Source organism: Chenopodium quinoa, unplaced genomic scaffold (genome assembly GCF_001683475.1).
Source record: "Chenopodium quinoa cultivar QQ74 unplaced genomic scaffold, ASM168347v1, whole genome shotgun sequence".
Lineage (NCBI taxonomy): Eukaryota > Viridiplantae > Streptophyta > Magnoliopsida > Caryophyllales > Amaranthaceae > Chenopodium > Chenopodium quinoa.
In genome coordinates this window covers 6,147,666-6,171,484 of record NW_018743252.1, presented here as the reverse complement: position 1 = coordinate 6,171,484, position 23,819 = coordinate 6,147,666, and the positions used below count along the sequence as shown (strand labels likewise).

At 37.0% G+C, this 23,819-nt stretch overlaps 1 protein-coding gene and 1 long non-coding RNA gene across 9 annotated transcripts; one reads left to right on the top strand and one right to left on the bottom strand.

Moving 5' to 3' along the window:
- Positions 1-32: 32 nt before the first annotated feature.
- LOC110735106 (exocyst complex component EXO70E2-like) lies at positions 33-3,101 on the top strand. Its single transcript, XM_021915258.1, has 2 exons — positions 33-478; positions 889-3,101. The coding sequence occupies exon 2, from the start codon at positions 949-951 to the stop codon at positions 2,908-2,910; it is 1,962 nt and encodes a 653-aa protein (XP_021770950.1). The 5' UTR covers positions 33-478; positions 889-948; the 3' UTR covers positions 2,911-3,101.
- Positions 3,102-15,170: 12,069 nt separating this feature from the next.
- Positions 15,171-20,799, bottom strand: LOC110735105. 8 transcript variants are annotated; one of them, XR_002513997.1, is made up of 13 exons: positions 20,472-20,770; positions 20,057-20,142; positions 19,462-19,551; positions 19,278-19,348; positions 19,048-19,121; positions 18,865-18,952; positions 18,723-18,768; positions 18,372-18,432; positions 18,153-18,218; positions 17,167-17,440; positions 16,892-17,068; positions 16,296-16,496; positions 15,171-15,352 (listed from the first exon to the last, which is right to left on the bottom strand). It is a non-coding gene; the product is annotated as an uncharacterized LOC110735105 (long non-coding RNA). The 8 variants fall into 8 exon arrangements; XR_002513996.1 differs by adding an exon at positions 15,434-15,651 and having other exon boundaries at positions 18,372-18,952; positions 20,472-20,799; XR_002513995.1 differs by having other exon boundaries at positions 18,372-18,768; positions 20,472-20,786.
- Between the last annotated feature and the right edge of the window lie 3,020 nt (positions 20,800-23,819).

Sequence of the window (23,819 nt, the reverse complement as noted above, 5' to 3'; positions counted from 1 at the left end):
TTAGTGCCACTAAACAGAGTTGAAAAAAACTTCATCTTCCATATAAAAAACTCAAAACCACGAGGCAACGGTATAGAATTTCCCCTAAATCTACACCCCACCAAAAGCAAGATAAACAAGAACAAAAACAGACGTCTACATTGGTGTCAGAAATAGACCATATCAGTCAACATCTTGAAGGATGTAGCTACCCCAATCTCAATTTCTCAGTATTCTAATACTCTACCCTCTACATTCCCCCACCATACTACTCCGTATACTTCATTATTTAATCTCTGAAAAATCTCCACATTTCTTTCTTTCTTTCTTTGACAAAGACTGATTATTCATTATACAAACACTACTTTCACTTTAAATTTTCCATTAATAATCATCTGTTCCACTTTTTTTTTCCCCAGATTTCAGTATATTCACACTACAATTTCTTTGAACTTATCCAACTTTCAGTTGTCCTAGGCTATTTTCATAGATCTTCAAGGTCAGTTTCTTCCATTTCTCTATCAAATACTTCATTTTAGTATGGTAATTATTATATTAAATTAAGTAATTAAATAAACTATCTTTTATTTTCTTTAAATATTACATAATTTTGTATAAAATCAGCTTAATTTTCTTGCACTTTTTGTGGGTTTAAGCTTTGTTCATATCTACTTTACTAATCAACCTTCTTGATGTTTTTAATATTATATTAAATAAAAAAAAGTATAGTTAAGTATTTTAATTTAAGTGTACTTTGTGTTGCTAATAAGTATTTTAATTTTGTATTTTAATTTAAGTGTACTTTGTGTTGCTATTATCTGATGTTTATTTCAAATTAGTTATCTGGGTTTTGTAGATTAAGTTAATTTTGTTTTGAATTTCATGCTTTTGAGGGTTTTACTGTTTCAGAAGTTCAAAAACATTAGTCTTTTATTTCTGGGGTTTTAGAGAAGTGAACATTGACCTATAATGGGGGGCTATGAATCTGAGCTTCCTGCAAGAAATGCAGAAGGTGACCTTGTTGCTGCTGCACAGCATATTGTTGCAGCATTAGGGACTAAAAAGATTTTGTCTCAGGATGAGAGGAAAATCTTGGTTGATCTTCGAACCCGATTGACTGCAATGTCTATGGTTGATGATTCAAAGGTTATTGAGTCTCCAACTAAGGGGGTTAGTGAGACTGAAGAGTATCTTAATATAGTCTCGGAGAAGATAACGAATCGTGTATCGGATGAGACGATGATATGGGATATGGGTCCGGAGGATGCTTCTGAGTACCTAAAGGCGGTTGATGAGGCGCGTGTTTTGACTGAAAATTTGGAGAATTTGTGTTTGAATAAGGATGATGAGGAAGTGGAGCTATTAAGGAAAGCTCATGATGTGCTTCAGACTGCAATGGCTAGACTTGAAGAAGAGTTTGGGCATATAATTGTGCAGCATAGCCAACCTTTTGAACCGGAGCACAAGTCTTTCCGCTCTAGTGAGAGGGGTGATTTGGTTGGTAGCCCGATTTCCTTGGAGGATGATCCACTAGAGGATTCACTTCAAAGAGAGTCTGTTGGCAAAAACTTGGAGGATTACATTGTTGATTTAGTGCACCCAGATGTGATTCCGGACCTAAAGTGTATTGCAAACATGATGTTTATTTCTAATTATGACCATGAGTGCTCCCAGGCTTATGTTAATGCAAGAAAACATGCCCTTAGTAGATGTCTCTTTGTTCTTGAAGTCGAGCCACTAAGCATTGATGATGTACTTAAGATGGAGTGGGGCAGCTTGGATTCTCAAATCAAGAGATGGGTTTGGGCCTTGAAAATCTTTGTAAGGGGATATCTTGCAAGTGAGAAAAGGTTATGCGACGACATCTTTGGGGAGTTTGGCTCGTTGAGCTCTCTGTGCTTCACCGACTCATCTAAAGCTTCAGTTATGCAGCTACTAAGTTTTGGGGATGCTGTGGCTGTGAGCCCAAGGCAACCTGAGAAATTGTTTCGTATCCTTGATATGTACGAGGTTCTAGCAGAACTGCATCCTGATATTAATTCTTTGTATGCGGATCAGGCTATTAGGGATGAGTTCTGTGAAGTTTTGAGGAGATTAGGTGATGCAGTGAGGGCGACTTTTCTTGAATTTAGGAATGCTATTGCTAACAATGCATCAGTCAATCCTTTTGCCGGGGGTGGGACTCACCATCTTACCAGGTACGTCATGAACTACCTGAGGCTCCTCACTGATTACAAAGACACTCTAAATCAAATTCTTGAAGATGCTGAAAGAGAGGAATCTCTTTCTCCCATGGCTGATTCTGTTGCATTTGGAGATGAGGTGAACCAATTCGATAGCACTTGCAATGCTACTCCGATGGCTTTCCATTTCCGATCCCTCACTTCAGCCCTCATAGCTAATATAGATGAAAAGTCAAAATTGTACAAGGATCCTGCTTTACAGCATTTCTTTCTCATGAACAATATTTATTACATTGCACAAAAAGTGAAACATTCTGAGCTTAGAGATATATTTGGGGATGACTGGATCAAAAGGCATAATGGGAAATTTCAGCAGCAAGCTATGAATTATGAAAGAGCTACCTGGAGCTTCATCCTCTCCCTTCTCAAAGATGATGGAAGTGAGAACTCTGGATCGAATTCAAGCATAAAAAATGTTCTGAAAGAAAGGTTGAGGAGCTTCTATGCTTCCTTTGAGGAGGTCTATAGGAATCAAACTGGATGGCTGGTCAGGGATCCCCAGCTTCAGGAAGATTTGCGCATTTCAACATCGCTTAAGGTAATCCAAGCATACCGAACCTTTGTGGGACGACACAGCAACGAAATCAGTGACAAGTACATAAAGTACACTGCTGATGATTTGGAAAATTATATACTAGATTTGTTCAGTGGATCTCAAAGGTCATTGAATAATATCTGTAGAAGATGATCTGTTCGCTATTTAGAACGGAGCATCAGTAAGCTGTAATATTCGCTTTTCTGATTTTGTTTTCAAGTTCTCTACATATATAATGGTTGAATCTCGTTTTTTCACGTCTCTGTATTCAAACTTTGTACAATATGTGGCAATTATGTAAAGCAGATGGTTTTGGTATGGCAAATGTCAAGAATTGAGATATACTTTGTATTTCACATATTTTTTATTTTAGTAGTTTGGATGTTTATGGTACATAAGACTGCATTTCTTCTTAGATCTTTTGAGATTAGATGAAAATAGAACTGCATTTGCATTCGAAACAGTGAGACAGTGTAACAGGTTCTTGCATTTCATGTAGTTGCTTCTAGTTTTTCATTACATGGTATAAAAGCTTTTTCAGTACCGACTGCCAAAGAAAGCATTACAAGAAGAGCAAAATATACTTCCATCTTCGTCTTCTGAGATGAAGATGTCACCGAGCTAAGGAATGAGAAGAAGAAAAACAGGAAATAGGATAAAATGTTTTCATCTATACACTACTTTTTTTGCTCTGTTATAAATTATCTCTGTCATAATGCGAAGTACAGAGTTTAATAATATGTTAGAATGGTTTAAATTGGCAATTTAATTAATTCAATTTTATTTTTTATTTTTTTTTGTAGGTAAGATGAGGAGTCCTACCTGGTCGGAACCCCTCATGAGTCAACCCGGCCCAGGTTAGCGGGCAAGACAATTTGGGACAATAGATCGAGCTTAGGCTAGATTTGATAATGTTTGGCTGTGCTAAAGCAACTATGAGATATCGTATAGAACTTACTATTAGTACAAAATATGAAATATGGGCCAAACCGGGTTGAATTCGGGTGGTTTGGTTTTGGTTTAAATTAGGTACGGTTTTCTCACAATAACCTTTGGTTATCAGGTTGGGTTAGGATTTAGGAATTGCATGAACAACCTACATAAAATTAGCTCGGCATATTTGCATCCTTTGCCATGACCTATATGACTATAAAGATAACAGTTAACTTTCCCCTAATTCAACAGATAATCATAATTCTAACATTGTCTTTAATAAAGTGAACTACGTGTTGTTCTATCTTAATCAGCTCCATAAAGACTTAATGATTGCTCTCATTCTATAATGTATCAAGCTTTGAAGTCCTCGATGAAAAGCCTAAAGAAATTTTTCTTTTCATCTCTTTGTCATGTGGATATATTGTACGGAGTACTTAATTACCATGGCTAGCATACACCTGAACTTGCTCTGGTGCACTGTCCAGTTACTCGTATTGTATTGTACTCCCTGTCTCCCTATATCACTATATGTTTACCCTATTTAATTTTTTACCGTTTATAAACATAAACATATCCAAATATCCAATTATAATGAGAAAATAAACTCTCCCCACCATAATACCATCGGTTGATTTAGTTTGAATACAATATACTCAATTAACCATATTGGTATAAAAATTAACAACCTTGTGACATATTGGTATATAAATTATCGCCGGCGACATATTGGTATAAAAGTTAGCAATTTGCGACATGGTATAATAGTTAACCAAATGAAGACATATTGGTATAAAAGTTAACAAATGACGACATATTGGTATAAAAGTTAGTGAGTGATGACGTTTAACCCTTTTTCTAACTAAAATAATAAGCGCATATTGTACACATGATTTATTCTTATTCTTATAACTTTGTTCTATTGTTTTTTTGTACTGTTTTTTTGCTTTAAATATTCATTGAATAATTTTTAAATACTATTAAAAGCGAAAAAAAAGCTAAGCCAAAAAATAAAAAAGGAAGGAAAAAGGGGAGGAAATATGAGAATATAGAGGAATAATTAAGATTAAGCATTGAAATTAATCAAGAAAAATTACAAGATTAACCTTTGATTACATAATCCGAGATTACATTGAGCTTTCAATTTTTTTTGCAATATTCAGTATTATATGTACAAATAAATTTTCTCCCAACTTCTTAATTATTAAACTAACATGCCAATTTCAACTTTTGAGACGTTAAATCATAAGAATTTATATTCCTTTCATTTTTTGAGTTTTTTATTTGATCTTACAATTTTTTGTTATTATTTGCCGATAATCTTAGGTGCATGGGTGTGGAGGAGAGAATTATTTGTCGTAAATAATGAGTATTAACAACAAAAAAATTTCAATAATTAAAACTAAAATAATAATAATTAAGTACTTACTGCGGCAAGAAAAAAAGGGTTAAATGTCACATCTTGTTAACTTTTACACCAATATGTCACTGTTTGTTAACTTTTATACCAATTGTCGCCAGTGCTAATTTATATACTAATATGTCACCAAGGTGCTAACTTTTATACCAATATGGTCAATTGGCCATATACTCTAAAGCCCTATTCTTTTGAGCTGACAAAATAGAAGCACTCCCTCCGCTTTATTATGTTACACTTATTAAATACGACTTTTTTTTGTAAAGCGTTCCACTTCCATTTTTGGCATACAACTACATAATATTATTTCTTTTTCCTTTCATGGTCCCACTCAAACCCGAGAACCTTTTATATACACCCGGGTGCATATAGAGGTAGGTGCACCCAAAGGTGTATATTTGCTCATTTGATATAATTTTGCTCATTTTAGATTTTAAAATGAGAAAAAAATATATCAGATGAGCATAATACACTTGGGTGCACCTTACACCCTGGTGTATATAAAAATTTTCACTTAAACCCAAGACTACTTTTTTTTAATTTATTATATTAATATTATTGTTTTCACCCTCCCATCCCTTTCTTCCAATACAATATTAACTCCGAAATCTTATTGTATAATTTTATTAATACCCCAATCACTTTTTATTTCCTCCGTTTTTATTTACTTAGCATACCACTTTGGCACACATTTTAAGGGAGATATTAAACTAAGCAAACAAACAAATTAATTGACAAAGTTTACCACCAATAAGAAAAAAAAGTTACAAGTTACAACGATTAAATTTATAGCATAATTTGTCCATTTATATAGTTTAATCACTTGCTCAAATATCATGCCAAAAAAGCGTGTTACAAGTGTAAAAAACAAAAGAAAAAAAAAAAGAAAAATTGCATTAAAGTAAATTAGTGGGAGCTGATATTGCCAAGGCATCAAAATGTGTAACAATTGGAAAAAAAGAAAGGAGGGAGTAGAAAAATAAACTTTACTTATGAAGTGAAAATGAGCATGCCCCAATTACTCAACTTGAGTAACGAATTTTGTATCTCAAATGACAATATTGTAATTCCAAACAACTTTTTTTTTAATGTTTTACAACATCAAACTCCGTTTTTTTTTCCGGTATCCTTCCATCTTCTTCAACCTCCCTTCTTCCATTCTAATCATATGGTAGACAAACCCAAACAACCACAATAAACATTCAGCCTAACTCCATCAACACCCCAACGAACCCCAATACCACCGTTTCTAATGGCATCGCTGGCGTTATGAAAAATTCTGAGAAAATTATACAAATCTATGGCATGGTAAACCCCAAATAGAAGGTGTTTGCATTCCTCTGTTGATTTTGTCCACCTCCATTGAAGAATTCAAGCTCCAATGTTGAAGAATTTAAGCTCCAATGTTGAAGAATTCAAACTCCATTGACGAAGAGAGAGACAAAAACGTTCATTTAACGTCTTCCAAGCCAAACATAAGCAAAAGACATTTGTATTTCCATCAAAATGCACGAAAAGACTAAAATATCCCCTTGAGAAAAAAAAATTTGTTTCTCAAGTTCAGTTACTTAAATTTCTTAGTTAAAAAAAAAGGAGAAAATACGAGTTTATCACATTGATAAACATGAGTTTTTTATCACCATGATAAATATGAGTCATTTATCACTGTAGATACCTGATTGTGTCTCCCCAAAAACCAAACCCAGTGATGAGTATTTTTCACGTTTTGATTGACGAGTTCGGTAAGAGTTGAAGAGTCTCGCAAAGGTTCCTTAAGCCTTGACCATAAATCTAACCTTACCCAAAGTGTTTTTAATTAAAATCATTCATTTTGTGCCCAAATTATAAAAACGTCCAAACCTGTTTATTTTGGTCCATATTCCCAGTCCAATTATTGTTTAGTTGGATGGGGCTTAAAAAGAGATTTCCAACGATATATTATAAGCTCAAATCCAACTTATAACGAATGAGTTATGGCCAAAATACTTAACCGAGCTCAAACCGAGCCTAGGTCCACCTTTAGTACGACCCAACGATTATATGGGGCCCAAATACTTTATTTAGGCCCTATATGATCATACTTCCAATCCTAAATCAATTAAGAACTTCTAGAATCCTCTAGGAGGTTCTAATCTATCCTTCCCAAAAAGATAAAGATCGTAGAAATTTAGATCGAATAAAACTCTTCATATGATAGTCCATATCCTTTTCGAATTCAAAGACGTTCTGATATCTTTTTCATAGAAAACCCATCATAAACAAACTCTGTACAAACAATTTCTATCTTATGAACCATCACACATCGATGGGTTCATCGTGACGCGACAGAAACTGCCGCAAAATGACAATGTGTTGCAGTGCGACGAAATTCTTGGATAAAATCTGATTTTTTAATTTGTCGCGACGCGACACTCCCGTCGCAAAGCGACAAAGGTCGTCACGACGCGATAAGTCCGTCGCGACGCATCAAGCCCTGTCGCGACGCGTCAAAAAGTTTTATCTCAATCAGAACTTTTAATCTTTTTCCGATCGTTCGACTCTCTTTTTTCCTTATAAATAGAGGTCGTTTACCCCGTTTTGAAATCAGCTACAATCATCATTAACAATTAGCATCAACAATTACCTTTATACTATGATATTCTTAAACACCCATGTTCTTAGCTTTAGCCTAAACACATCCTTGATATTCCCTTAAGTCAGTCACCATAGTTTCTTAGGAAATTCAAATACTCCAAGCCAAACTCGACATTGTCTTCGACCTCGACGTGAAAGGTTGATAGTTCTGAGGGTTTGGTCCCAAATCTATATTTTAATTCTTAATTAATTTAATTTATTATTTACTTTATTGATTTCGCTTTCTTGAAGTTTAGTAACGTGTGTATTGTTTTAATAGCAAGAAGGTCGAGGCATCAAAGTAAGTAATTTAATTACTTAATTATTCTTTTGATTTTGGATTAGAAATCATGTTTAGGATGTTATATTTTTTATTTCTAGTATCATGTTTAGAATGTTATCTCGATTTCTAGTATCATGTATGTTTAGGATAACGCTTTGATTTTGTTATTAGTGACATGCATGCTAGGATTTGTTATTAATCTGTTTAGTATCATGCCTAGGATTATACCACTAACGATATTTTGATGATGATCGTTATATTGATCATATGTTTCCTGATTGTTCATGATTTATTGCTATTGCTTAGCCCTTTTTGCAGGTTTAAAGGGAATTTGTACTTGAAATCACGCCTAATAAGTTAATTAATAATAGATTTAGTTTTAACATGATTTTAATTTAAGTGATCGCCAATATTAGATTTGATTGTGCATTAATAATCAACCAACGTAAATTAAATAGGTTTTGGATTTATTTGATGTATGTATGTTGATCGAAAAGCACACATTAATATCATAAGAATTAAGTAGAGGCCTATTTTAGGGCGGGTTTGATCTCTTTGAGGTTGAATTTGTACCATCATCCCCGAACATCCAGTCATGGTTCCGGACCACTATGGAGTTAGCAATCTTTGTGATTGTGAATGGGGTACGGTGTAACCTTCATAATCATGAATGGTTTACAAGTTTCTAAAACTTGTTGGCGACTCTTTTTCTCTAGCTTATTTTCCTTAGACCACCGGCATGTTTAAAAACATGACCTACAGTAGGGCGAAGTGTGAAAAATTTCGTACAATCACAGTGGCAAATTTGTAAGTAAATAACAAAATAAAGTATTGTTTAAGGAGGAACTGCTAACACTGTTAGCGGTGTTAACATGAATAGTGATTGTTATGCCCAAATTATCACCATAGGTTCGTATGTTCGTAGGTTGCTAGGTTGCAGATTACAGGTTACCATGAAGTCAATAGTCCGACTCTAAGTAATCGAAGGAAGTCAAGTGAAGATCTTTCCAAAGAATATTCCAAGAGGATCTTAGTTGAAAGAGTTAAGGGAGTACGTATCATAAGAATCGGAACCACAAGCCGCAACTAACTGTTGATAAGAACAAGTCAAATCACAACGGATAAGTGCATGGAGAATATGGCATTAAACTCGGAACTAAACCTGGAAACTAACTCTGGATTCCACGAAATCAGGGAAGGAGCCGTTGAAGCATTTCATGAAGACTTATTTATTATAAATAGGAGAATAATCATTGTAAAAATCATCACAAAATATCCAAGCCTTACATTTCATAGCAATTAGCAATTATTAGCAACGTTATAGCCTTATTCTAAACCTACAGTGTACTTGTATCAAACATTTAACCTAGTGGATTGGTGGACTCATAGCCACCCGTAATTTTTACCCTTATTCCTAGGTTTTCTGCGTCATCATCTTGTGTCTCTTCCTCCCTTTCCCCTTTGTTCGTTTCTCATAGATCATTCATCTTTATTCCTTGAACCTGCATTGTCATTCGCATTATCATTAATCTAGCTGTTGTCTAATTGAGCCTGGTCTTATGTGGCGATCAAATTTTGACCTAAATAGTTTGGCGCCGTTTGTGGGGGACACAGTTTGATGACCCTATTCGTCTCGTTTGATTTATCATTCATCATAGTTGAGACTCATGTTAAAAGAGAAGCCTTATCTGGACCGCCAGCTTTGCCTCCGCCAAGCGTCGTAATTAGTGCCATAGCAAGAGGATCAAGCATAAGTGGTATAACCTATTCCAATGCAAAGAAGATAGCAATGGTCGGCACGTCAGCTTTAAATGTCCCTCAGACCTATCCCAGTAAAGAAGAAAAAGCATTGGACGAGATGAACATAGTGTTCGATGAAAGCAGATTCAATGAGCCGGAACATCATGATTGTTTGGTTATCTTCCCTCCATGTTAGCCATTGCCTTATGAAAAGAGTGCTTGTTGATAATGGCAGCTCAGCTAATATAATCTTGAAAGATGCCTTAGATCAAGCTAGAATCAAAGAGTCAGATCCTTGGGAGTGAAAGGAATGGTGTCCTTCCAACAAGTGTATGATTTTGATAGAGGGTTCAAAATTATTAAAGAGTTAATTCTTCAGTAAGGTCAAGTGATCAGAATGCCTAGGTGGAGGACGCTTTCGATCAGTAATATTAAGGTATAATTAATATTATAACTTAATCTTAACTGAACCCTTTGGGTCAAACCCAATCGAACAACCGATCTGAGAAGACGAATCAATCTGAAGGATATAATGAGTCGTCGGAGTTTTACGAACACAGACGTCGGATATTTCGAGCCTAGGGCGTCGAAACCGAGCGTCGCAAAATCACAAGCAACAAGTACAAGCATAGCCGTAGCATCACATTGGCCTAGCCATGTGAAGTTCTAGGCTAGGCTAGCTCATCGCAAGCCTAGGCGCACCATGTGTGTGCTAGGCGCGCCCTAGGTGCTATCGCAGCCCATCGCACAAGCACAACACTATCGCATGGCTAGGCCTATGCGTGTGTGCGTGTGCATGTGCCTAGGGCTGTCGCACCATCGCAGCACAAGCACAGCACTATCGCATAGCTAGGCCTATGCGTGTGTGCGTGTGCATGTACCTAGGGCTGTCGCACCATCACAGCACATAGCATAGCACCATCGCAGTGTTGGGCACTTGCGCGTGTGCGTGTGCGTGTGTGCCTAGCACTATCGCCAAGCATCAAGCCATCCAGCATGTGTGGCTCGCTAGCAGCACGCATGCTGGGCCTTGCGTGCATGTGCGGCATGGCTGGGTCTTGCGTGCATGTGCGCTATGGTTGGGCTTGCGTGTGCGTGTGCGATGGCTGGACAGCAGCGCCTAGCTAGCAGCACACAGCGCCTAGCAAGCAGCAGCAGCGTAGCCACTGCCCAGCACAGCCACATGCATCATGCTTGTGCTGGCTGGGCTGGTGCTAGCATGCTGGCATGCTGGCAGTGCTAGCTGGCATGCTAGCTGGCTGCCAGCCCAGTAGCCCACATGAGGCCGGTTTTGTGAGGGGTGGGGACCAACCCTTGGGCAAAGTCTTAGGGAGCAAGGCAATGGTCCCCCCCTTACTTTAGGTCCTCACCTAACTCTCTCTCCCCCCTTGACACTTGTTGCATTGTGATTGAGTTGATTATTTATTTAATTTAAAATTAAATAAATTGTCATATTTACCAACTCTCCCACATTGGTGGGAGATTGGAAATCAAGGGTTCATTTCCCTATAAATACCAAGGCTTGGGTATTTGGGAAAGAACACACTTGAGTGGAATTGTAAAGGAAACTCCATTGTTGAGTATACCTTGAATTCGTAAAACTCCAAATTTATATTTTGTCCGAGCCTCGACTAACCTTCGAGGCTTAGGACGATCGGGTGGGGTTCGAGGGTACGATCCCGTTGGAGGCCTCGCATTATCGAGGTTGAAGTAAGAGCTCGTTGTAAGAGCGAAGCACGCGTCGAGGGTATATTTCTTATCCTTACTCTTAATTGTGTTTTAATTATGTTTTGTTTGTATTAGTTGCATTAATTATGGGGGCGGGTCTTGGGGGATTTCATTCCACGTAGTGAGGGTCACTAAGAAACCCTACAGCGGTATCGGAGCCATGCTCCTTTTAATTTTTGCAATTATTTATTAATTAAGGTGTTTTAAAGAAGATTTATATTCTGGTTTTGCTTTTCTAATTGGATTAGAAGCTCGTTTTAATTAATTTTAAAACTCGTATTTTTCTCGTTTTGGCTATCAAACCTAGAATTTTGCTCAAAAATAGTGTTTTTTGGGTGGAATTGACATTCTGAATCAAATTCATCCTCTTTGAGACCTGTCCAGAAGCCAAATTCGAACCAGAAACCCATTTTTTTGTGGTTTTTTCGTTTTCAACGAAAGTTTTAAATCTTGTAAGCCTTGATTAATGCAAGCATTTCAAGGATAGATTAAATGCATTATTGCATCCCTAATCTACTGCCATTTTAAATATCCTTAAGCATAATTATGGACTTGTAATTAGTGCTTGAGTTGATATGCTCTTTTTTTCACACAAACTTGTTTCTTCACAATTATGCAAATAAATTGCATTAATGTGTGAATGTTTGATGTGAATGTGTAATTTTAAGTTCCTAAGTATGTTAAAGATCTAATCTTTAAATGTTTAAATGATTGGAACTTTAACCCTAAATTCCATGATTGAACTAAGTTTGGATTTTTTCATTTTTTGGTTGATTAAAATCCTTGAAGTTCAAATGCTTGTGAGTAATTATGATTAATCTTCATATTGGAGGATGTAATCTTGTTATTTTACACAAGTATGAAAGTTGGAAAATTTTATCATTAGATGATTAATTTATTTTTCCAACTCCCATTTGTCAAATCCATTATTAATTTGCATATTGGTTAAATTAATTATGGACATAGCTCTTTTTAATTTTAAGCATAAAGGAAGACCTAAATTATTTCAAAAGAAAATTTTGGATGATTTAGGCTTGTGCATCATTAAAATTGAATTTAATTAAGTTGGACTTATTTTATTTCATTTTTGCCCTAAATTAATTTTAAAATAAATTTAGATTAATTTTACGTCACACGTAAATCGGGATTAAAATCCCGAGAAATATGCACGCAAATCGAGGCAAAACCCCAAGCGTCACCAAGGCTAGTCGGGTTGCCCAGCAGCCCGCATGTAGGCTGCCTATGGTGCGCACAGGGGCTAAGCATCGAAGCGTGCTGTTGTGCGATGCTGTGTGGCGAGGGAAGCTTGGGGCTGATGTGCGTGGGGCAGTGGCTGGGAGCTGGCTTGCGAGGGGATGCTGCTGGGCAGCATGGCAGCAAGCGCCAGCCCAGCGCACCACTTGCTGGCAGGCACCAGCATGCTAGGCAGGCGGCTGGCGCTAGCAGCGTGGCATGCATGCTACGCTAGGCACTGCATGCTATCACCACGCACCAAAGCACAGGCCATGGGTTGCCTAACAGCCATGGTGCACAACCCACTAGGCATTGTGTGGGCTATTTTGCTTAATTTCGAGCTATGCATTTGTGAAAAATTTTCCGGTTTTAAAATATTTATGTAATTATTTTAACGAGGTCAAACCTCATTTTTCGACTTTTGCAAAATTTTGACAAATTATGGGTTAAGCCGACTTAATTAATCGGATTGATTAAGTATGGATGCGGAATTTAGTGGGAGCTTAGTTAATTACGTGAGCAATTTTGCACCTTAGAAATAATGGATTAAACAACTTTGACTAGTTTTGATTAGGCGCGTTAATCGGATTAACCACCTAAGTTAGTTACTGGTTTTGCGTGTTTAATGTGCATGGGCCATTCACAAATAGTGAATGGGTGAATGAAAGATTGTTTTCAAAACAGGTTTTGAGAAAATGGCAACTAGTGGGACCTGACTAGGATAGAAAATGCGGACTGCGTTCTGTTATGTATTTTTGTAAAATCTAAATATGGTCTGCGAACCGTTAAGTATTTTTATACTTTAGATTAATCTTAGTCGTAGTAGCTAGTTATTTTATTTTGGCAAAGATGTCTCAAGACGGCGTTTCGATGAAGACGGCCAAAATGAAGACCCTTGAAGATTTGAAGATTTCAAGGGGTCATGCTAGTTGCCAAATGCATCAAATTTATGTCTTATATATATTATTGTTATATATTTATATGAATGTTAGATACATGTCTAGGATTTCTTATGTTGCGACGATTAGTTAAGTTCACTTAAATCAACCAACATAGAAACCCTAGGTCCCTTAAAATATTGAGCCAAAATTTGTCGTTCCAAGAACAATACTTACCGAACTAATGCGCATATGTGATGGGCTACGCCAAAGCGAGTCATCACTACTTCCCTAGGAACGTAAGGTATACTAGGTATACAAGTTGTCTTGGTCAAGCTCAACGATATCAGTTGGAGTCCTTAGATGTCGTGGCAAAAGAGATAAAATGTCAAGAGTGCATTAGATGCGACATTTTATCAAACCGATAGTAGCTTGGAGCTATTAGCAATTGGATTGCTTACTTTAAGATATTTAATGTTAAGACAAGCCAAAGCATGCTTAACCATTTCTTGATCTTTAGGATCTCAGAATCATTTTATTCCCGCCTAAAAGGGACAAATTTATTAATGCGTGGATAAAATGCTCAATAAGATTGAAAATTTGCATGAACGCTTTTAAATTTTAAACTTATTGGTTATATGAATGGTTTTTCATTTCAAATTCTTTCAATTGTAGAACTATGTCTGCAAGTAACTCAAACAACAACTCTATGTGCCCGGAACTCCCCAACAAGTTGGCATTTTGCCTAAACTTGGTAAACTTCAAGGAGTAGGAGGAGGAACTCAGGAAAACTCTTCGGCATTGTTCCTTGGAGTACACTCTTAACACTCCCATTCCAAGCTTCTTCTCTAAGGGGATCATGACCGATGAGGCTCATGAAGAATGGTCTTCCAATTGCAAGAAAGTCTCACGACTCATGGCCAATTCCATACCGGAAGATTGGAAGGAAAGCCTTTCCTCCTACCTTCCGGACATGTTCCTCAAAGCACTTGAGGACGTTGTCAATGTAAGAGTCACCAAGAGTGACAATGGCAACTATAATGGACTCGTGTTTGATTTGACTAGGTCACTCTCAAACATGAAGATAAAGCCACCAAATGTGGGTTGTCTTGCTAAGGAAAGGCGTCGGCTTTGGACAAAGGTCTACAATGCCAAATTGAGACCCGGCATGCCCCTCCGACCTCATGTGCTTGGAATGACTAGGCTCTTCAAACACATGCAGCTTCTCGGAATCTCATTGGAGGATGAGATCACTAGGCGAAAACATGTAATCCGCACCAGTTCAAACCCCCATTTCGCACCGGTTTTGAACCGGTCTTGATTTGGGGGGTGCTAAAACCCCATGGATTTCGCACCGGTTCAAAACCGGTGTGAAATCAGACTTTTCGCACCGGTACTGGGTGAGAACCGGTGAAAAAAACCTCACTTTTCGCACTGGTTTTTGCTTTAAACCGGTGCCAAAAGTCCCAAAAAAATTTTAAAAAAACTTTTAGCGCCAGTTCTGTTCCAAAACCAGTGCCAAAAGTGCCCTAAAAAAATTTTTTTTTGCACTTTTTTCACTAAAATTGATATATAAACACTAAAATATATATAAAGTTACATATTTTCATTATAAAAGGCTGTAATATTACAATTTTCGTCAAAGAATAAATAACATACAATGTTACATAAGCACAAACAACATGGACACGCAAAAGGCTCTCAGGCAGACTAAGCTGGCATTAGAAGCATTCCGATCATAGCATTAGTCGAGTGCAATGACCTTTACTCCTGAAAAAGCAAAATCACCATTACAACTTTCATAAAAGTTTAAGCTGACCAAGAAGACAGATATATTGCTGAAAAACTCACATCTACATCAGACATGAAGAAAAACTTTCCAAAGCTATAATATTCGATGTACACAGTTAAGATGCCACTAAACTTCTGCCTCATAATATGAATTAAATTCAGAACTTGAGATGTCAATGTACAGTTGCTCACAAGAGAGCAAAAAGGAGAATGAATCCCAGAAGTCAGAACAAACCAATGAATCTCAAAGTCAGAACAAACCAGAAGTCAGAACCAGCCTGTAAACGAGTAATTAACTAAGTAAACATTAAAGAGGGATGACGGCAATACAAAATTAAGGAGATCATTCATCATTTATGTTTGAAAGCAATACAAAATTTGAGATAAAAAATTAAGCTCCCTTTAAGTCTGAAATGATCTCATGGACTATACACAATAGATAACTTTGGCTTTAATATGTAATCAAAACAAACACATTTTAGTATCTCACAATCTGATAGAAATTATAACTTTTACTTGAAAAAAAAAATCTTCGGCTTTTCAGATGTAACAGAGAACTATATATAGATGCTTAAATTAAAGACAATATACTAATACAAAGTATTCATCTATACCAGATTACCAAATAATTATACTACAATGAAAATGTCTTTAACTAGTTAGCAGCTAGCCTCAATGAGTTATAATCAAGCTAATTCTATAGACACACTTAAATAATCTTTCAATTTGTCGAATTAGTTGAGCAACCACCACCATTTCCAAAAAGAAAGACTGGAATTTCGCTCTCAAGACAATACAACTATACGTGTGCATATTCAGTTTAGTATTCCAGCAAGATGAGAAACCTCTTATCCATTGAAATGGTAAACAGAAATTATTCGGGAAAAAAAAAGAAAGAAAGATTGAATGTTGATTGACTTACATTGTATACGTTGAAAGTGGTCTTGGCTTTGGCTGTGCGGAAGTCTGCTCATTCCCTGCATCTTATGCTTCCATAGATTCAACTGGACCATTATTTGACAAGCTAGCTGTCTGAGATTCAGCACCATCCGAGGCCATGGAAGTGGCCAATGAATTAGGAGTTGTTGGGGTTAGCGAAGTAGGGGGCTTCAAGTCTTCATATCTGCAAGGAAAAGAGAAGATAACCAATTCTTTTATCAGCTATTTTCCCAAATAATTTATGAGTTGAAAAGGGAATCTCAAATTATGTGTAAAGATGAGAGCCAGCTACTGACTAGCTAAATGACTTGACTAAATTATGATCCATAGAATAAAAACTTCAAGTAAAAAGGTATTTCTATGTTGTGGTTAAATGAAGCCAAAATACAAAGGGCATCTTGACTGAATCAATTGAGTAAATGTGGGAGAATGATGCATGCATATGAGCAAATTACCTATGGTAATCTAGTTTATTCACTTGCTATTAAAACATACTACACTAGTACATTTCTACACATGTTTGGGATAATCACATGACTTCACCACCCTCAGGATATCAGCATGACTGCAAAGACTTACACAGGGAATGGTGAGTGGTAAAAAATCAATTCCTCTTGAACATCTTCTGCCAAGGATCCGTTTCCATCAATGAACTGTGGTACACCATCCACAGGTGTTGAAGTCTCCAAAGATTCTTCACGAGAGTTACCAGGAGAAGATGGGCTTGGAGAGCTGGGTGGCTTCAAATCCTCATAGCTGTTCATAAAAGACAGAAAAGTCAAGGGTATTTTTGCTAGCTCGAGCAAGATAAATTTGATTATATAACTTACGCAGTATAAGGAGAAAGAGGCTACAATTTATGTGATTCCACTGTAGCTGTTACGACATATAGGACAAGCCCTCAATGTGGAATTAACATTTATTCCATAGGTTGGTGAGCTGTTACGCCAAAATCTGATGCAAGTTATACAAAATGGGTGGTCACATTCTGATAGCAAACCAAACTTCCGTTCAGAGGCTGCTATCTTAGCGAGCACACGTTCTAAGCACATACTGCACTCTATCTCTTGACTGCGTTTCAGTGAAGGAACATAGGAGTTTGTCGCTAGGTATTTGACCCAAAAATCCCTAAAATCCAACATATTAACTTCGATAATACAACAATGAAACCCCAAAATCTAAAATAAATTCAATTATCTAATTAAAATTCAAAACCCTAAAATAAAAAAAAAAATTAATTAAACAATTCCCCACCCAGCCCGACAGCCATTCCCCAGCCCAGCCCCGATAGCCACCCCCTCCCCCTGCACCACCACCGTAACCACCCTCCTTCCAGAGCCACATGAGCGCAATAGACCCCCCGCCCCAGCCCTACCAACGAAACCGCCCAAAACTTGAATTCCCCAACCCGAAACCACCCTAACTCCCATCCCTTTCCCCACCCAAAACCCCCAACGTCATGGCATCATTATCCTAATTTCTAGCTCCTCCATTTTGTAAACTACGCAGATGTGACACTTCTTTCTACACCATGATAAATCAAATGAGTACAGACAAGGTTCATATAATTTAACTTCTTTATGATATCCAACACCAATCCAACAACAGCTTAACTATTTTCTTCAAAAAAATATTTGAAACATGAAGACAGAAATTATACTAATGTACTAAAAATAAAAAGATTAGTACAAATTCAAGAGAGAATTGAGATTGTTTGGCAACAAGACTTTTGCATTTTTACACAACCTATGAAATATGTGTGTATTAATATAATCTTATGCTTCTCTTAGAAGAAATTCTCTATTGTATTAGTTCTTGGGAAGATATAAGATAGAGATACCTTCAATTGCTGAATTTGCATTCTCATGGCAAGGACATCACCAAAAGCATCTTCGTTTACAACGGCCTGATAGGTTGAACAAATGGATATAAATATTATAATTAATGAACATGAAGCTAACCAGTTAATATTCTTTTAGAGAATGGTACTTAAAGGCAAATATCTAAAGAAAACCAACTTAGCCAAACACAAAGTAGTACAGATTTCCTGACAACATACATTGTTCTTTATAAATTTAGCACGCTGAAACTTCAGGGTACTAAGAGTCTCCAGTGAGCAGCTGCAAGAAGCCGAAAAGTTATATCAAGGAATAAAGTTCTAAACACAGAAAAATCTACCTTCTATATTTGGAACTCGAGATAAAGAAAAAATAGGAAATACTCTGTATCTGCTTAAGCAAAATTATAAACTCTGCCATCACCTCAAAATAGAAGAGAATTATTCGAGATTGCTAAATCAACACTACCATGTGTACGAGATACAAACTAAACACTTTGCCTGGTTTAGATTCCCATTGCATTATAGATGAAAGTGACGATTAAAAAGAAAAGGGATGTAGGAAGCACTAACCAGTTGGATGGACTAATATTAGCAATTATAGTAGTTTTTACATTCCCTCCAAGTGAGTTGAATTCCAAAGTACAGCTCAAGTCAGACTTGCAAATAAAATTCCTTGGCAGATTAATGAGCAAAAAATTGTGTTAGAAAATACCTAAAGCAAAAAGGTTAATTTTGAATCTCGATATGGCACGTGATGGGATTTTCCATTGGATATGCTCATGAGGTTCATTATCGCGAGTCTGAAGCATTATAAAAAAGTAAGGACAATCAAGAGATAAATTCTTTACTGTGAGCTACTGCTATATAGTTTTAATTGAAAGAAGGAAAAACAGACCTAAAGTTGACAATGACTTATTGATATTTGTGGCTTCTTTAAGACGGTCACCTTCTGCACCAGAACTCTTTTGCCTGTAATGATCATCTTGGAGAGGCTAAGACTTGAAATAGATAGCAGTAAAACACTCAACAAGAAGACTAGATTCTAGAACAATAATTTCTCTCTTTCTATTTTCTTTCTTTTGTATTAGTCTAGTACTAGCAACGAGTTGCAATTTATGATTTTACCTTTCAGAGCCAACTAAATCTACAAGATTTAGTCGAGCAAGGCGATTATGTGTTACACCTTGGGATTCCCACTGCAATTTTACCACCATTCATTAAGCACTTAAATTTCAAACTTTGAAAATTCTGCACTATATAAGAGCTGGTTTTTTTTTACACATACTAGACTTAGAGGGAAAATACTTACAGTACTCTCAATAACACAGGTGAATACACTGTGAGAACGACTACTTGCTCTATTCATGTTAGTGGCAGCCACCTTTCTGTTTGCAGCACCCTGACAACCATTAACATTCCTTCATTAGGCACTTGTATATAGAATTCGTAAAAAACAGGCATCGATTAAAATATCAGTCACCTTAGAGACTTTGAAACATATTCCGAGATTGTCATATTTACCATTCACGAGTTCATATTTGAAGATGACAAGTGGAATCAACACAGAATTTTACTAGTTGATACGTATTATTGCTAGTCATCCTAGAGGCTCCTAGTTAATTTGCAACCTTGTCACAAGATATTTGTAAAGTTTGTTGTTGTAACTCATTCAGGAGGCCCCTAGTAAAGAGGCATATTTTAAGAGGTCAAAGATCATGTCAAGGGTTGAGAATACTTGAGATTGGCTCCTTAACAAACCATGCTCTTACCAAAACCGAACCTAAACTTTAGACTTTAGCAAAGAACAAAAGATTATCTATCACCATGCAAACTTAATTATGCTTGTACAATCTAATCAAGGTCTTCTGTAGGTTGAGTATGTGTTTAGTTAGGTTGATCAATACCTGAAGAAGCTGTTGCATAACATCTCGAGCACTAGTGACCTCTAACTCTTAGGTTTTCAACATGAATGCCTTTCTTCAGGTCTTATCTGAAAAATGAGGAGCATAAGCTTTAGTCAAAACAAAACAACGAAATTCCAGAAAATTATAACATCAACAATTTAATGTTAGTCAAAACAGAACAAAGAAATTCCAGAAAATTAGAGGCTAATAAAAAATAATATTGAAAAATCTAAATTAACAAAACCCTAGAAAATGCCAATATATTTCAGAACTAATAACCTATAATAATTTGAAAACAACAACAATAATAATGAAATTGCCCCAATTTTGACCTAAAAACTGCAATCAAAATTGTAGCCCTAGCAAGAAGAAAACGAAATTGAGGTAAGAAGTTAAATATAAGTTAACAACAAACCTGGTGGCCAGCTGTTGGACGGTGGTGGTGGAGCACAAGGACGGTGGTGTGTGCGACCGGAGCAGGCAGAACCAGCAATGGTCGACGGTGGGCACTTGCTTTTGAGAGAGGGCCTCTCTTTTGCTTCACTTAAGAAATACCACCAAATTTTCAAATTTTTGCCCCACCTTTTACCCTAACCCAGATGTTACAACCAATAAAATACCTTTAGACTCTAGAGGAGTTGAGTCAAAATCCGTGGAGGGAGATAGATTTCAAGCCTATAGAGAGAGTGTGCATAGCTAAGACGTCAGGATAACCTTCTAATGCTTTTCATTTCTATATCTTTTTCCAGTTCCTTCGAGGAATCATGAGAAACTAGTTTGGGGGTTGATTTTGCTTTGTTGATTTCTTGTTAATCATGTTGTTGCTTGTTAATTTATTGATTAACCATGTTATTAGCATGATTAGTGAGTAGTTCCCCCATTAAGCAGATGGTTGTGGTGTAGTTGGATCTTGAGCATGTCCTAGGGTTTGGAGTTGATTTATTTGTGATTAAAATGCGTTGTTTTCCATGTCTACCGTACCAATTACTGCATTTGAGAGGCCTATCAATTGTTGTAGTTGGGTGGATTGAACTAGGTTATGGAGATAGCATGATCTAGGAATGTCCATTGAATGATTGGCTTGAATTGTACCCCGATTCACATGGCTTATGACGATAGTGTAAGCTAGGGATGAGTTAGGAAAGCGATTGACCCCGATAGGTGGTTAGATTTTTCTTTAAATCATTGACATGAGTTTCTTAGTTCGCATTTTGATTTACTTCCATGCTTTGTTTATGCTTGAGTGAATGCTACGCCTAACTATTTCCTTAGTGTTTTATCTTGTCTTAGTTTAGTCTACCTAGTAGGGGTTAGTTCTTGTTTCTTACCCCTTGTCGGTGTAGCTTAGTTGTTGGTGATGATTGTGGTGATTAGCCGTTCTCCGTGGATCGACCCTTGAATTGCCACTAGACTCTTGTTTAGTGTTAGGTTTAGGTATTATAAATCTTTGTTTGATTGATTTAGAACCCAACGACCTAAAATATCCTTTTGTCATTGCCACGAACAAAGTAAAACACAAGTTCAAAATACCAAACCAATGTTTTTAATGTCAAGAAAGCCTAAGTAAAGCAAAGAACTAAGCATTAGGTCCATCTTTTTCACCAACACCTGCAGCAGGGTGCTCCTCATCGTATCCTAAAGAAGATTCAGCAGTGGACTTCTCAGCTTCAAAATCATCGCCTTTAGGTTCCTCAGATACCAGATCCTTGATGTGGTCAATAGTTAGATAATCATCCACCTTCTGCTGTAGCCTTTCTCCTGCTTCACCTTCGTACCTCTTGAGAAGAAACCCATTAGCCATATGAGCCCTGATCTTCAAAGTCGCGTCAGCCTCAATATCCTTGTTCTCTTCTTCCATAATTACCACCTTGTCAGAGAGCTGCTTCATCTCCTCTTCTTTTTTCTTCATGCCTTCCTCAAATTCCTTCTTCTGCTGCTCCATAGCTGTAGTGAGGTCCTTCACCTTCTTGTCAGCCGCATCCCTCTGGGTTTGCAGGTCTTTTCTGGCATTCTCAACCCTCTTCAACCTCTTTGTAGTGTCTTCCATATAACCCTTGGAAGACATAAAGTTTTGAAGACCTTGTTTCATAGAAGGAATTCAAGTTAGTAGCATCAGCCAGAAAATCAGTTAGTAAGCTAACATCATAAGTGTGTGCTAAGAGAATTGGAGCAGTGAAGGCATTAGACCTAGTACGAGGAACCCTAGCAGGAATCTGTCTCTTTGTTAGTCACTACCTTGGGGGGCTCTCTTCATTAAGTTGAACTGAAGTTTCCCCTGATCTATCTTGAGACCTCCTCTTTCTCTTAGCACGATTAAGAACCTCCTGACGAGACATTAAATTTCCACTTTTACCTGACACACCAAAGCTCAATGAATCCTAGTTTCAATGCAAAGTTTCAAAGAAACACCTAAGTATTAGAAGTATACCTGAAGCCATAGAAGTACTAGCAGCTGAAGATGGAACAACTAAGTTGCTGAAGGTTCTGTCAACAACAGGAACCTAATATAAAGCCTTTACCTCTTCTGAACCGTCTTCGGGTTTAAGTGCATCCAAACACAAACTTGCGAAAGAGAGATTGAAACCCTTAGTTAATATACTTCCTTCATACAACCAACTCACGTAAGACTTAGTGGCTACCTTTATGCCAGCTGCTTCTCATCCATCTTCCAGATTCTCCCAAAGAGTCCTTTAAAACAAAGAAATACCTTGATTTCCATCCTCGATCAGTTGTCTCATACCCAATGATCGGAGGAGGATCAGCGGAACCCCTCTTGTAAATTATTACACTATCTAGATCCTTCTTTCTAAGTTCAAAACACCTAATGAAATCACCCACATTCACATTTTTCTTCCAACTAGCTATAACCTTATCTATCATACTAATCACCTTCCAAACCGCTGGCATCAATTGACCTGGGCTTAAGTCAAAGGTTTCCAAAATTTGTTTATCCAATGGAGAAAAGGGGTAATTAAAACCATTTTTGATGGGAAAATTGTGAAAAACGATATGGTCATCGTTGTAGCACTGCAGCCTGTCATCAGGTCCAGGTGCGAAAAATACAGCAATATCTGGGAACCCAACAACCTTTTTTAGTTCCTTCAACTCTGCCTCTGTTAACTTGCTGGGCTTATCCTCGTCAGCCTTCCCCATCTTAGTTTGATTCTCTCTCAAGTTCCTAATTAAATGTATATGACATTTTTTCTTAGCTACATGTTTGATTTTAACCATAATTAAACTAAATTTCGCAAGAAAAGGCAACGAAAACAATGAAATTAAAGCATAAAGGAAGCATTGGCATAATAGGGGATAACGAGTTTGCAAATCTTGACTCCACTACTGCGAAATCCCAGCTCAGATTGCGCTTTGCCGAAGAAGATCTGATTTCCCCAATTTTCGTAGCAAACCCTAGATTTTCTATTTTGAAATTGGTTTGAAAATTCTGACTTGAGAAGCCGCTAGACACCTATTTATAAGCGTGCATTTATTAGGCTTCAACGGAAAAGAGTTATATTCTCAATACATTTATCCTTTCTAACGGATCTAAGATTGAGACTATCTTTTGAAAATTCTATCTTTTCGTTAGTTTCCAATTTTATCTTTTTGAGTTAATGATTAAGCTTGCCTCATAGACGCACCTGGTACATCTAAGAGCCAAGCTGGGGGCAAACTGTTATGCCTAAATTATCACCATAGGTTCGTATGTTTGCAGGTTGCTAGGTTGCAGATTACAGGTTACCATGAAGTCAATCGAAGGAAGTCA